The sequence below is a fragment of the Onychomys torridus genome, chromosome 7 (genome assembly GCF_903995425.1).
Source record: "Onychomys torridus chromosome 7, mOncTor1.1, whole genome shotgun sequence".
Classification (NCBI taxonomy): Eukaryota; Metazoa; Chordata; class Mammalia; order Rodentia; family Cricetidae; genus Onychomys; species Onychomys torridus.
Window position 1 is genome coordinate 59,106,120 of NC_050449.1, and position 14,949 is coordinate 59,121,068.

General features: G+C 50.2%; 1 protein-coding gene across 1 annotated transcript; it reads left to right on the forward strand.

The window, feature by feature from the left end:
• The first annotated feature begins 6,215 nt into the window (after nt 1-6,215).
• On the forward strand, nt 6,216-13,675 carry Pif1 (PIF1 5'-to-3' DNA helicase). Its single transcript, XM_036193711.1, has 12 exons — nt 6,216-6,794; nt 7,137-7,269; nt 7,357-7,482; nt 7,562-7,715; nt 7,815-7,929; nt 8,050-8,156; nt 9,660-9,799; nt 10,061-10,167; nt 10,986-11,073; nt 11,176-11,321; nt 12,129-12,320; nt 12,530-13,675. Exons 1-12 carry the CDS (start codon nt 6,249-6,251, stop codon nt 12,587-12,589), a joined length of 1,914 nt encoding a protein of 637 aa, XP_036049604.1. The 5' UTR covers nt 6,216-6,248; the 3' UTR covers nt 12,590-13,675.
• The last annotated feature ends 1,274 nt before the right edge of the window (nt 13,676-14,949 follow it).

Here is a 14,949-nt window from a genome sequence, read left to right on the forward strand (position 1 = left end):
TTGTGGGACTGGATCAGCAGCCAGGGCAGTTCAGAAATGAGTGCACAGAGAGCTCCCTCCTCTTTCCTGTTTTTTTTTTTTTTTTTCTTTTGGTTTTTCGAGACGGAGTTTTCTGTGTAACAGTCCTGGCTGTCCTAGAACTCCCAGAGATCCTCCTGCCTCTACCTCATAAGTGCTGGGATGAAAGGCTTGCCGCACGACCTCCTGGCTGGCTGGTTTCTCCTCTTTCCTCCCAAAGTCTGAGTGGTGGCGATGGTTTCTAGTCTGTCAAACGTTTGGGTGGGGCCTCGGCCATGAGCTTGGGGTTTATGACCAGAGAGTCAAAGTCGGGACTCCAGTCCTTTATGGAGGGTCTGTCTTCGGCTCTCTGACATCCCAAACTCCCATGCTCGTCTCTCCCTCATTCAGCCCCTCCTTGGCTCTCAAGTTGTGACTTCATCACCTTGCCTCCCTCCAGCCCTGACCTGACCACGTCGCTGGAGAGTGGGGTGAAGGGACCAGAGAGAAAGCCTTTAAATTCTATCATGCACTTTCATTTTATATTGGAGAAACAGAGGCCTGGGGGTGACTGCCACATCCAAACCTCCAGCAGCGCGCGCGCGCGCACACACACACACACACACACACACACACACACACACACACGAGCTTTCCTGGTCAGGCGTGCCCCATGCTACAGCACCCAGAATTTCGTGCGTGTGGGATGGATCAATGGTGACCTCCTTTGACTCTGGCTGCATAGCCTCAGCCACACCAGTTGACCAAACTTCTCCTTCACTGCCCTCTGCTGGCCTTTGGGCTCCTGGGTCCTTTTCAACTCTTCATGGAAGAGGGTGAAGCACACTGCCGCTCATTCCTAACCTAAAGGGTGGAGAGGGCTGGTGAGATGGCTCATTGGTTAGGACCCAGGTTTGATTCTCAGTACCCATATAGTGGCTCACGACTGTCTGTAACTCCAGTTCTAAGGGGATCTGAGGCTCTGTTCTGGACTCTTCAGATACCAGGCATGTAAGTGGTGCAGAGACATACCTGCAGATATAAAATAATAGAATAATATAATTTTTGAAGGATGAAGAAAACAATGCACCAGGACTCCAGTGTTGTATGGCTTCCTCCACGATTGAAACATTCCTTCCTGCATAAAGTCCTTAAACAGGAAGGTAAACAACTCCAAATAAAAATCCCACTTGTGGGGTTGGGGATTTAGCTCAGTGGTAGAGCGCTTGCCTAGCAAGCACAAGGCCCTGGGTTCGATCCTCAGCTCAAAAAAAAAAAAAATCCCACTTGTACCAAGCTTGTAATCCTAGCGCTTGGGAGGCAGAGGCAGGCGGATCTCTGTGAGTTCAAGGCCAGCCTGGTCTACAGAGAGAGTTCCAGGATAGTGAAGGCTACACAGAGAAACCCTGTCTCCCAACAAACAAACAAATAAACAATCGTGCTTACTGCTACTTGGAGAGCAGAGCCAGGTGGATCTCTGTGAGTTCGAGGCCAGCCTGGTCTACAGAGCGAGATCCAGGAAAGGTGCAAAGCTACACAGAGAAACCCTGTCTCGAAAAACCAAAAAAAAAAAAAAAAAAAAAAAGAGTGGAAGCTGGGACTCCGGGTGGCTAGGAGACTTCTGTAATGCAGGGTAGAGGTGATGCCTTCTAACCACAGGATGAGGAATGAGGACGGGAGGAAATTAATAGACTCTAAATACATTTTGGAGGAAGATCAAGTTTCAGTAGTAGGAGGGCATCAAAGATAGGGTGTAGGGTTTCAACTGGAGCCCCAAATGTTGGTGCTACTTAGTGAAGACAGGAGAAAAGCAGGTGTGTTCAGTGGTGCTGGAAAAGACTAAACGCTCTTTTCTGGAGACAGTTTGACATGCCTCCTGGCATCATATCGAGCTCTATCAGAAAGCTGAGTGGAGATGGGCAGGCTCAGGTAAAATATTGATAGTATCAAATGATAATTAAGTCATTAAATTGAAAGAGACAGGGCAGAAGTGTGTCTATGGGAGAGGGGAGAAGGGGGGCGGAGAGGCAGAGGCAGGCGTTGTGGGGTAAGGGAAGGGGGAGAGAGTGAACCCCTAGCAAGGTAAGGAAGCAGTAGGAGGTGAAGTCCTACTCTGTTTGGGGATTGTGTTTATGTATGTGGGTGTGAATATTTTGCTTTTGAGACTGGGTCTCACACTGTAGCCTAGGCTGGCTTCTACCTCAGCGACCCCCAAGTGCGATTAGAGGTGTGAGCCACTGTGCCTAGTTTGTGCTCTGGAAGATACAAAAATCATAAAATCAATACTCTTTCCTCGTTCATCTCTTCTAACCACATTTTCTTTGCAAGCTTCGGATTGCGGAAGAGGGAAGGCAAAAACTTGGAGGGAAAGGATCCTAAGGTCCCGGAGGGGTGGTGCTCTTTTTAGTATCACATGATACCGCCCTTTGCTAAAGTTACAGTTGTTTCTTTAGAGTGGACTGCGATCTTGCTGTGGGAGAGAACCGGTAAGACCTGGAAAGAGTTCTACAAAAGGAAATTTTGTAAAGGAGAAACCCCTCCCTTCAAATGTGTGCCTCCAACCCTGGATTGGGGTTTAGAAAAGGACATTCAAAAGCAGCTTTGTGCCTCCCTCGAAACTGACCTCAGCGGTAGCAGCAAGCACAGCATCGCATATGCGCACTACAACCCAAAGCAGCGAAGAAGGAAGTTGGACCACAGATGTAAGAACTCCCACTGGCTCCGCCCCTCTGTGTCCGTCAATCAAGACCCAAATGACAAAACCCCAGAGCTAAGGCGGGCAGGAGGGCGGAGCCCAAGGAACGTTAATTCTCTAGAGTGGCCAAATTGAGCTCTGGGTTTCTTTTCTTACAAGGACTCGCTGTTGTTGCCCTTACAAAAACTTAGGTGGGAAAAATGTCTAACACGTTCAAATAATACGAATCATACCTAGAATATCTCATAAATCCTTGCCCACGTGCTTATTTAAAAGAAATTAAAATATAAGTCAGAAAACATAGATGCTTGGACTGAAGAGATGGCTCTTCCAGAGGACCTGGATTTCATTCCAAGCAATCACAAGGTGGCTCACAACGCTCTCTTCCTACCTCAGAAGACACATGGTACACATTCTTACATTCGGGCAAAACAGACACATAAAATAAAATGAATCAATCTAATAGTTAAAAAAAAAAAAAACTCCAAAACTTCACACACACACACACACACACACACACAACCAGGCATGGTAGCATCATGTAATCCTAGCTCTTAGGAGGCATAGGCAGAATTGCTAGTGCAAGACCAGCTGGGGCTGTACCATAGCATGTCCTAGACCAGTCTGAACTATAAAGCAAAACCCTATCTCAAAAACTCAAAAGAAGCTTGACAGTGGTGGCTCACACCTTTAATTCCACAATTTAGGGGGCAGAGGCAGGTGGAGATCTCTGAGTTCGAGGCTAGCCTCCTCTACAGAGTGAGTTCCAGGACAGCCAGGACTACACAGAGAAACCCTGACTCAAAAAAAAAAAAAAAGAAAGAAAAGAAAAAAGAAAAAGAAAAGAAAAAGAAAAAAGAAAAGAAAAGAAAGCAAATATGGGACTAGCAGTGTTTCCCAGTGGTAGAGCACTTGACCAGCATGTGTGAGACTAAATAGATATACAAAATAAGCTCTCAGTGGGTGGTGGTGCCACACACCTTTAATCGCAGCATTAGGAGGCAGAGGCCAGAGGATCTCTGTTGAGTTCCACACCATCCTAATCTACAAAGTGAGTTCCAAGACAACGAGGGCTGTTATACAGAGAAACTCTGATTCAAAAACAAAACAAAACAAAATTACAGTTGTATGTGTGTGTGAGAGAGAAAGAGAGACAGAGAGACAGAGAGAGAGGGAGAGAGAGAGAGCAAATGTGGAGGTCAGAGGACAGTTTAAGAGAGCTGGTTCTCTCCATCAACCATATGGGTCCCTGGGATCAAATTCAGGTTGTCAGGCTTGGTGGCAGGTGCCTTTACCTGTGAGATAGTGAAAAAGGTTTTTTTTTTAATTTTTAATATTTATTTAAATATTATTTATATATACACACATATATGTATATGATTGTTTTGCCTACATGCTTGTATGTGTACCAGAGGTGTTGGATCCCTTGGAACAGAAGACGGTGAGCTACTATGTAAATGCTGAGAACAAGTGCTTGTAACTTCTGAGCCATTTCTCCAGTTCAGATGAAAAGGTTTTGATGGCTAGAGAGACGGCTCAGCAGTAAAAAGCACATGTTGGTTTTGCAGAGGAGCTGGGTTCAATTCCCAGAACCCATAAGGTGGCTCACAACTACCAGTTTCAAGGCATTCACCAGGCACACAAGTGGTGCACATGCAGGCAAAACATTCATACACATAAAGTAAAATAATTCTTAAAGGAGTAAAATTTGAATATAGATTGTTACTATGGTTGTACATTTTGCACCTCAAAACTAGCTGGGCGTGGTGGTAGACGCATGGAATCACATTTAGATGGAAACAGAAAGATTAGAAACTCAGTATCACGTCCCCGCAAGTAGCAACTTTGATAAGTTTGAGGTCAGCCTTGGATACACGATATTCTGAAGAGGAGAAGGGGAGAAGAAAGAGGGGGGTGGCAATTTAGTCTGTAGTGGTTATCATTATCCGTAAAATGAGGTGGCTCGACTCACCCTTCCAGCAATGTAATTTCAAACTCCAGTGAGGGAAAAATAATAATTATAAGTAAGTTTTCAAAGCTGGATCGTGTCAGGCGCCTGTAGTCACAGCTACTTAGGGGGCTGAAGGAAGATCCGTTGTGCCCTGGAATTCAAGACCAGCCTACACAGTGTAGCAAGACCCCAACGAAAGAGATTAAATTCTCTGAGCACAACAAAAGGAGTAAGAATTCTCTGAAGCGGGTTGGGGATTTAGCTCCGTGGTAGAGCGCTTGTCTCGCAAGCGCAAGGTCCTGGGTTCGATCCTCAGCTCAAAAAAAAAAAAAAAAAAAAAAGAATTCCCTGAAGACAAGGACTCCTTCCCTACTCTCTGGACACCTGACACTGGTCTTAAAGTTCTTTACCCACAGGTCTCAGCAGGGTGAAAGAGACAAGTGTATAGAATAATTCTTAGGAGGACAGAGAAGGGTGAAAAGAATCAGGAGACAGGGAAGCGGACTTGGCTGGCAAGTGAAATGGCCTTCCCAGAAGACAATGGTTCTGTGGGTGGAACAGAATGTGCAAGGGACGAGGGAGATTTTCCCTAAGGCCAAGCAATCAGGTGTCGGAGACAGTGTTAATAGGAGGGTTCTCAAGTCTTCAGAGCCGCTTTGGGTGACAGTACGCCACGCGCCGCGCAGCCGCAGCCTATCCCCCACCCCACCACGCCCACCCGTGTAACTCCAAACGCACGCTCCTCTAACACAATAAACCTCCCTGGGTTGAAGGCCGGGGAAAGGCCCGCCCGCGGCCACGCCCCTATCCCTGATTGGCTAGAGAATTTAAAGACCAGGCCGGCGATAGGGTGATTTTCTTATTTCCAGTATTTGAATGTTCTTGGTACTATAGCTTTGCTGACGGCCGGTTCTGGTCGGCTTTTTCCTCCAAAAGCAACAAGTAAGTTGGGTCCCTGAGGTGGGAGGCAAAGAACGGGCTTATTTTAGGGATCCTCGACGGAAGAGGTATAGATGAGTGGGTCGGACGGAGAGACAGTGGGCCTAGAGGTTTCATAAATTCCCTAAACATACACCCTTTCCAAAGCACGGGAATCACACTGACCCAAATACCTACTAGTTAGGTGATGAAAGGGGGTGTGCCTGTCTCAGCCTGTTTCCACCTCCAGCCAGTTTTCTTCCCATCGCCCAAAGTGTGATTGCTCTGCTTCCTTTACAGGTCCCTGACGAGTCCGGTGCTGGCCTGGGTGGTCTCCTCAAGCAGGCTTTTCTAAGCAGAAATCCCTTTCTAATATGGCCATTGCAGGACAACTGAGGCTCCCCAGCCCTAAGCGCATTTGACGCCACCTTCCACCGCCCCGAGAACTGCAGCAGAGGACATTTCTAGAGTATTTGTTTTCTTCTCGCCCAGAGTGTTTGCACTATCTTGGTAGCTCCTTTTGTTACCAGTGACAACCTCCTTGACCCCTTAAGTGTTCTGGACATTTGTTTGTGTGTTTGTTTTGTTTTGTTTATTCTTTCGTCTCGGCATCTCTACCACCTGTAACATCCCGATTTTCCGTAACTTGTGTGCTCCGGTCTCTGCACGCCTGCAGAGGCACTGGAGATGCTTTCTAGCACCCAGGCGGCGACAGGTGAATGTGACGACGCGGAGCTGCGGTGCCGGGTGGCCGTGGAGGAGCTGAGTCCTGGAGGGCAGCCTCGCAAGCGCCAGGCCCTGCGCACTGCCGAGCTGAGCCTCGGTCGAAACGAACGCCGAGAGTTAATGCTGCGCCTGCAGGCACCGGGACCTGCGGGGCGCCCACGCTGCTTCCCGCTGCGCGCGGTGCGCCTCTTCACCCGCTTTGCTGCGGCCGGGCGCAGCACTCTGCGGCTCCCAGCGGATGGTGTCCCCCGAGCTGGCTCAGTGCAGCTGCTGCTCTCCGACTGTCCCCCGGAGCGCCTGCGCCGCTTCCTGCGCATGCTGCGCTTGAAGCTGGAGGCTGCCCCCGGGCCAGGACCCGCCTCTGCACGCGCGCAACTGCTCTGCCCCCGGCCTCGAGACTTTGTCACCATCAGTCCAGTGCAACCGGAGGAACTGCGGCGTGCTGTGGCCAACCGGACCCCCGATTCCTCGCTGGAGAAGCAGCCAACAGAATCAAAGCCTAGTACGGTGAGGACCAGAAAGGGAATAGATGTGCTGTTGTTGAGAATGGAAGAGACCCAGGAAGCCCAAGTCTGGGGAAAGGTGGTCGGCAGTATTAAGGGGACCGCTGGTGATCTGAAATGCGCATCGTACAGCATATGAGATTCGATCAGGTATGGTCACCAATCTAAGATGCCTGGCACTGAACTGGTGAAATGCGGGAGGTGGAGGCTAGCTAGTATTTGTTGGGACGACCTCCAGATGAACCAGATCTGCTCAAAGTTCCAAATGAAGTCAACAGCGAGGCTGTCTTGCAATGCAGACCAAGTGGCATAGCAGAAGGTTCTGAGATAGCCCTGTTCCTTCCAGGAAGCTCCAAGGTGGCCCCTGCCTGTGAAGAAGCTGAGCATGCGCTCCAGCAAACCGAAGCTTTCTGAGGAGCAGGCTGCTGTGCTGAGGGCAGTCCTGAAAGGCCAGAGCATTTTCTTTACTGGGAGTGCAGGTAACAGAGATAGAATGGGGTGGAGGTTGGGGGTAGCCCTAGGGTGGCATGGAGGAGCAAGCAACCCTGACTTTGCCTACTGTCCAGGGACAGGGAAGTCCTATTTGCTGAAGCATATCCTGGGCTCCCTGCCCCCTACTGGCACTGTGGCCACTGCCAGCACTGGGGTAGCAGCCTGCCACATCGGGGGCACTACCCTTCATGCCTTTGCAGGTAGGTGCGAGCCTATGGGAAAGGAGGGAGAGATCAAGGGGCCGGGGTTTCAGCAAAGACTAAATAGTGTCATTCATAGGCATTGGCTCAGGTCAGGCTCCCCTGGCCCAGTGTGTGGCCCTGGCCCATAGGCCAGGTGTGCGGCAGGGCTGGCTGAACTGCCAGCGGTTGGTCATTGATGAGATCTCCATGGTAGAGGCAGACTTGTTTGACAAGCTGGAAGCTGTGGCCAGGTCAGTATGTACAAACAGTCACTGAGGTTTGAATCTGGTGATGTCCCCAAGGAGCCTGCCCACCCCAACCTTTCTAAAGCATTCTCTGCTCCTATCCAGAGCTGTCCGGCAACAAAAGAAGCCATTTGGAGGGATCCAGCTCATCATCTGTGGGGACTTTCTACAGTTGCCCCCAGTGACCAAAGGCTCCCAGAACCCTCGATTCTGCTTCCAGGTACTGGTCACTCCCTGGGCCCTGACCTGTGCTTTTGGGGGTTACACCCTGACTCCGATCCTATGCTTCTGGGGTGAGTCTTCTCTGCTCCCTGGCTTAACCTCTACCCTTCCCCACCAGGCCAAGAGCTGGAGGAGGTGTGTGCCAGTGACTCTGGAGCTGACTGAGGTATGGAGACAGGCAGATCAGACCTTCATCTCTCTGCTGCAAGCTGTGAGGTTGGGCAGGTGGGTACTAGAAAAGGGCCCATGGGATGAGGATGCAAGGATGGGTCTATATTGTTTGTTTGGGGGCAGCAGGCCTCATGTAGCCTAGTCTGGTCCAGAAGTTACTATGTGGCCAAGGATGACCTTGAACTACTGATCCTCAGTCCTAGGATTTACAGGCTTTGGTAACCACAGCTGGTCCAGGGAAGTGGGAGAAACAGTTGTCCTCAGGAGCAAGCAGTCTATACAGGAAAACAAGATTTGGACAGGACACTGGACAATTTAGGATAGAATATAGTCAAGAATGTTATAGCATTGGGCACTGTAGCACACAACGCAAGAGACTGAGGTAGCATTGTGAGTTTGAGGCCAGCCTAGGCTGTTTAGGGAGACACTACCTCAAAAAAACCAAACCAAACAACAAACCTACCATCAATACCATACCTCACATAGAAACATAGGCTAGCAGGCCGGGGAGATGGTTCACTCAGTAAAAGTGCCTGCTACACAAGCATGCGGACCCGAGTTTGGATTCCCCAGTGCCCATGTAAAAGCTGGGAGTGACAGCACATGCCTGTAAATCCCTGTGTTGGGAAGGTCAAGACAGGAGAATTCCTGAGCTTGCTGGCCTGGTGAGTAAGCTCCAGGTTCAGTGAGAGACCTGTCTCACAAACAAAGAAATAAAAGAGTGGTACAGGCTTTTAATCCCAGCACTCTGGAGGCAGAGGCAGGCCTCTGTGATTTCGAGGTCAGCCTTGTCTACAGAGCGAGTTCCAGGACAGATAGACCTACATAGTTGGGGGGGGAGAGCTAAAAGTAAAACATTTACTTCCAGCCTGTAAAAGTGCAAGCGCTCTTCTACACACACACACACACACACACACACACACACACACACACACACCAGAAAAAAAAATCCTCAGACTAGCTATTGTAGCCAAGACAGTAGGCAAGTGGCTAGAAGATTGTACCCTAAAGGCCAGTCTGATGATAGGATAGACAGTTTTACAGAGTATCAACACCAGTGTCTTGTTCCAGGCTTGCAAACCTCTGGCCCGAGCTCATGCATGATATCCCACTTCTTCAGGAGCACTGTGGGTTCAGAGGTGGCCAGTTCCTCTCGGGGCAGACACAGGAGTAGCTCCACCTATATTCAGAGTCTAGCATTCTTTTTTGTTTTTTGTTTTTTCAAGACAGGGTCTCTCTGTAGCTTTGGAGCCTGTCCTGGACTAGCTCTGTAGACCAGGCTGGCCTTGAACTCACAGAGATCCACCTGCTTCTGCCTCCCGAGTGCTGGGATTACAGGCATGCGCCACCACCGCCCGGCTTAGAGTCTAGCATTCTTATTCCCACGCTCACTGTCCACATCTGAGGGACAAGTAGACTGGCTGGGGGTTGGGAAGCAGCAAATCCTGTCCTGGTGCCCTTTTGGGGTCCCCAGGCTTGACCTGTGCAGCAGACCATACTGCCCCCACCTTTTCTGGTGTCCAGGGGATCTCTGGTCTGACAGTGCAGCCCCCACAGATGTTCAGATGAAGTGACCCACCAGCTCAGGGCCACAGCTGCCCATAAGGTGGAAAGAGATGGAATTGTCGCCACGAGACTCTGCACCCACCAGGACGATGTGGCCCTTACCAATGAGAAGCGGCTGAAAGAGCTGCCAGGTAAAAAGTTTGGGCCTGGCGAAACCAGCTGGGAGAGGCCATCAAAACAGGTGTGACACTCTACCTCCCCACGTCCCCAGAAAACTGGGCCCATGTTCTGTGTACATTTACAGATGAAACTGTCACCCAAAAGCTGTGGTGAGCAGATTCCAAGGCCCCAGCTGAGCTGACCCCGTCCTTTCCCAGAATCATCTTGATCTAATACATTTTTGCAAGCTGAGTCACAAGTCAATAAGTTTTTCCAATTCTCCTTTTTTTCAGGTGCGATACACAGCTTTGAGGCTATCGACAGTGACCCTGAACTCGCCCAGACCCTGGATGCCCAGTGTCCTGCCAGCCGTGTCCTTCAGTTAAAGCTGGGGGCTCAGGTGAGAAGTGGGGGGAGGATCTCTGATTATCAACACTCTACCAAGGCCCCTCGATAGTTGATGTGACCACGTTCCCCCACTTTCCTCTCTTCGGCTTTCCCCTTCTCTCTTCAACCTCAAGAGCCCTGTCAAGCAATGCCACTTGGGGCAAGTCAGTTCCCTTTCTGAAGCTCAGCTCCCAGGTGGAATGGCCCCTACGGTGGTCTACAGTAGTATGCCTGATAGATGGGCAAGTTCTGACTCCTCCTTTATGGGATGGGCAAGAACGGTAGACTTTCCTCATTGTCCATGGGGCACACATGGGGGATCTAAGCATGGCTGAAAGAGAGGAGGCAGGAGCTGGCGTCATTCCTCAAGGTTTATGGTCGTCTTAGCAGACGTAATCCCCCCTCTTCTTCTTTGTAAACAGGAGAACCATGTAGCCCAGCTGGCCTGGGACTTGTTATGTTGACCAGGGTGGCCTTGAACTCATAGATATCCGCCTGTCTCTGCTTCCTGAGTCCTGGAACAAAGGTGTGCGCCACCACATCCAGCTAGCTCTAACCCTTCTCAAGTCCTGGGATTCAGGTTACCCCCTTGCTTTACCACCTTCTTTCCAGGCAATTTGATGACTAGTTAGCCCCTCTGACATAAGATAAGGCCAAGATATTTCCAGGAAAACAGACAGCTTGTCTGAGAGGTCACAGTCAGCTGGAGTCATGCTTAGAATTGGGACTCAACTCCATGATAGCCTTCATTCTCTCTCTGAACCCTAAGTGCCAGAGAGGAATCAGGCACAAGAAGGGTCCCCCTCCATCCCTGCACTTCTTCCTCTGCAGGTCATGCTGGTGAAGAACTTGTCTGTGTCTCGGGGCCTGGTGAATGGAGCCCGGGGGGTGGTAGTTGGGTTTAAGTCAGAAGGGAGAGGTAAGTGATGATGGAGGGGGTCGTACTGCTTGGGTTCATTTCACATCAGGACAAACCATAGGGTGGCTAAAAGGTGGGACCTCCTCTCCATGCCTTCCTCAGGGCTTCCCCAGGTACGGTTCCTGTGTGGGGTCACTGAGGTCATCGGCACGGACCGCTGGACGATACAGGTCACTGGGGGCCAGTTCCTCAGCCGGCAGCAGCTCCCCTTACAGCTGGCCTGGGCAATGTCCATCCACAAAAGCCAGGTGACTACCCGGTGCAGGGGTGGGCAAAATAGGGTAGAGTGTGGGCAGGGTGTGCTGGGACATTCTGGAATGTGTCTTAAAGGCTTTAGGGGGAACTGAATAGTCCTTGGATGGAATGTTTCAGATCAGAACAAAATAAACCTACCGATCTTCCTTCCTTTTCCCTTCTTTCCATGGGGTCTCATGTAGCCCAGGCTAGCCTCAAACTCATTATGTAGCTATAGAAGACCTTGAACTTTTGATCTTCCTACCCCAGTCTCCTGAAAGCTGGTTTTACAAGTATGCACCCTGACATCTAGTTTATGTGGGTGCTGGGGATTGAACCCAGGCCTTCTTGCCTAAGCATGATAACAGCCGAGCCATACCCCTGGTCCTAAGCTTTTCTTTAGTGTACTTCCTAGTCTACATTCTTCTCCCCATTTCTCGGCGTTCCTCTACCATTTCCTGACCATGACCAGAATAGGTTAATCCTTTTAACAACCATATGAAGTGCAGATATAACTAGTAATAGTTGGTGTTACACAAGGTAGAAAATCAAGATTCTAAAAAAACCTACAGCTAGTGGAGAGACAGAGTTTAGCTCGCTACAGACTTAGCTCTGTTTGACCATTGCTAGAGTTCTTTCTCTTACCCCATCCCTCAACTCTTACCCTGGATTCCTGTCCCCTACTTCTCCTCCTCTCCCTATACCAGACCCAACTGGTACTCAGCTCTCCCTTGTTTGAGACTCCGGATAGGCTGATAAAAATCATTCAAATGCAAGAGACTTCAGGCTAAGTTGGCTGTGACTGTCCCTCCCTCACCCAGGGCATGTCTCTGGACTGTGTGGAGATCTCCCTGGGCCGCGTGTTTGCCAGTGGTCAAGCCTATGTGGCGCTCTCCAGGGCCCGCAGCCTACAAGGCCTACGCGTGCTAGACTTTGACCCCACGGTGGTTCGCTGCGATTCCCGAGTGCTGAACTTCTATGCCACCCTGCGGCAGGGCAGGGGCCTCCGTCTGGTAAGGAGTCTCCTAAAGGTGGGCTTTCTGGGTGTGGGCAGGCTTAGAAGAGCAAAGGGAAGGCCTGGTAGGTAGACCCCGAAGGCAGCCAATCTTTCTACTGACTCCTTTTGGGTGGAAACAGAAGGAAAGAGGTGGTGGTCCTCAGGCTGTGGCCCTGGGGACGGAATGGGCACAAACCTATGACTGGCTTTCTGGTTCTGACCTAGGAGTCCCAGGATGATGAGGCAGCAGACTCTGATCTGGAGAACATGGACCCAAACCTCTGACTCGGCAGAAAGAAGACAAACAGTGGACTACTCAATTTGTGGCTTCTTCGTGGGTCAAGGCCCTAGGGAATAACTGGGGGAAGGCCTCTGTTTCTTCCCTCATTCAGCCTTCTGGTGCGGGAAAGGACATGGTTCCCTACTTACCAGCTTTGTCTCAGCGTCACCCCTTTCCCTGGAGAAACTACTTCCAGGGTCAGAGGTTGGACATGGTGATTGTTACAGAGGACAAAGCTCTCTGCAAGGCTGGACACGCAGCCACAGAGTTTTGAGCCGTAGACTGGGGAGGCGGTGCAGACAGGTTCTTCAGCGGCCGCATCACCCCACAGGCAGGGCCTGTCTTAGCCCACAGCACTGATTTATTTTGTGTACATGGGAAGATCAGAGGACAACTTGAAGAAGTTGGTTTTCTCTTTCCCCGTGTGGGTCCCTGGGGGTTAAATTCAGGTTGTGGGGCTTGGTAGCAGGCACTTTTATCTCATGAACAATCTTGCCAGCCCCAGGGTCTGTTTTAGTTTTCTTTGTGTTATTTTAACAAAATACACAAGGCTGGGTACTTGATGGAAAAAAAATGGTTTATTTAACTCACAATTCTAGAAGATGAAGAACACGGAACCAGCCTGTGCTTAGCTATGCTGGGGCTTCGTGGCAGCTGGCACCACACAGCAGGTCCACGTGCCAGCATAACCATATAATGAGACAAGCAGCGGAAGACTGTGGAACAGTATCCATCCACTCCTGAGGGCAGGACCCCTGGCCTTAGTCACCTTCCATGCACAGCCCATCTTATAAAGAGTTACATCATCTTAACACTGCTGCACTAGGGACCAAGCACGGAAACCCATAAGGAATACCAACCAAGCCATGGCAGGAGCCTAGAGGGGATACAGGCCAGACACAGACCCAAGATAGAAGTTTAATTACCTTCACAGCTGAGCTCAGCCTAACACAGTCCTGAGTAAACACCCTCTGAGCCTGTCCTGAGAACAGACGCTGCAAAATGGTCTGTTTTGAGGGGGAGAGGTAGAGTTTGGGGCACTGAGATGAACGTTGTCAGGTCGTACTTATTTAGGCCAAATAAACGTGTGAAGTGTGTAACTGACTCCTGCCTGGTCTCTCCCTCACTGAGGGGTAAACACAGAGATATTTGTTCAGCCACGACGAGGTCCTGGATCACAGCAACCCGGTGTGAGGTCTGTGAGGTTTGGTCCATGGCAACTGTCATCTGAAAACGAACGTGGTGACGGATAATGGACCAACAAGGTGAGTACCTGTAACCCAAAAGCTAGCACAAAAATACGCTCAGGGAAGTTCTAAGTTCGGGCTCTCCCTGAGACTCTGGCTTTACAGTCGGATAGGGAAAGAGCCATCAACAAACTATGGCATGACAGAGGGGCGGGAGAGATGGCTTGGTGGTTAATAGGCTATTATGCTCTTGCAGAGGACGGCAGTTTGGTTTCCAGAACTTGTATCTGGTTATAGTTACAGCCACCTGTAACTCCAGCTTCAGGATGCCAGTAAGACAGGAGGTGTCTGGTCCGCCTGAAGCTGGAGTTACAGGTGGTTGTGAGCCGCTTGAGCGGGGTGCTGGGAATGGAACTGGGGCCTCCAAAATAGCAGTACACATGCAGATAACCACTGAGTTCTCTCTAGCCCATGAAGAAATGTTTCCTGACTTCCCAGAAGTCACACCATGAGAAGATCTGCTTAAAGATGCCTTTCCCTGAGATCGTTGGGTGCCTGGAAGCCTTCCCCTTAGCAATCTCCTTGTGAAGATGCCCCTGGAAGGCCTGGACAACAAAGGCCGGCATGTTCCTGAGGGGCTGCAGATATCCCTGCCCCTGAGGGAACACCATAAACCTAGCAGTTCTTTATTGGGGGCGGGGGGGACATCTAATTTACTATCCTGGAATGTGTATCCCTGAGGGGTAGAGTGAAATCTCACCTCAGTCAGGAGTCCAGACTCTCCACATGGAGGATGACACAGCTTCAGCCGCATCACCCAGGGCTTTGTCGTGGCTACCGACACCTACAGTGACCAGGATCCACAAGCAACAATGATGTCTGGGGTAGAGGAAGAAAGGGCAGCCTATCTAGGTGCCTCACACCCCGGGAATCCTGTCACCTTCTGGGTGCTCCCAGGGGGCTCTCTCCCCAATCTCAAGGCCCCTCCTTTCTGCCTTTCCTCCACAGCATCAACTTAAGAAACAGAAGCTAGAAAGCAAATTCAGTCAAGACTCCTTACACAGCTTCAGGATTTCAAACAAAGAAGCCAGTGTGAGGATGGTTTAGAATGGGGGAAAAGAAGGAGAACCAGAAAAGCAGAACAAAATAAACAGATTCTCAGGGTTCATCTTTCTGTG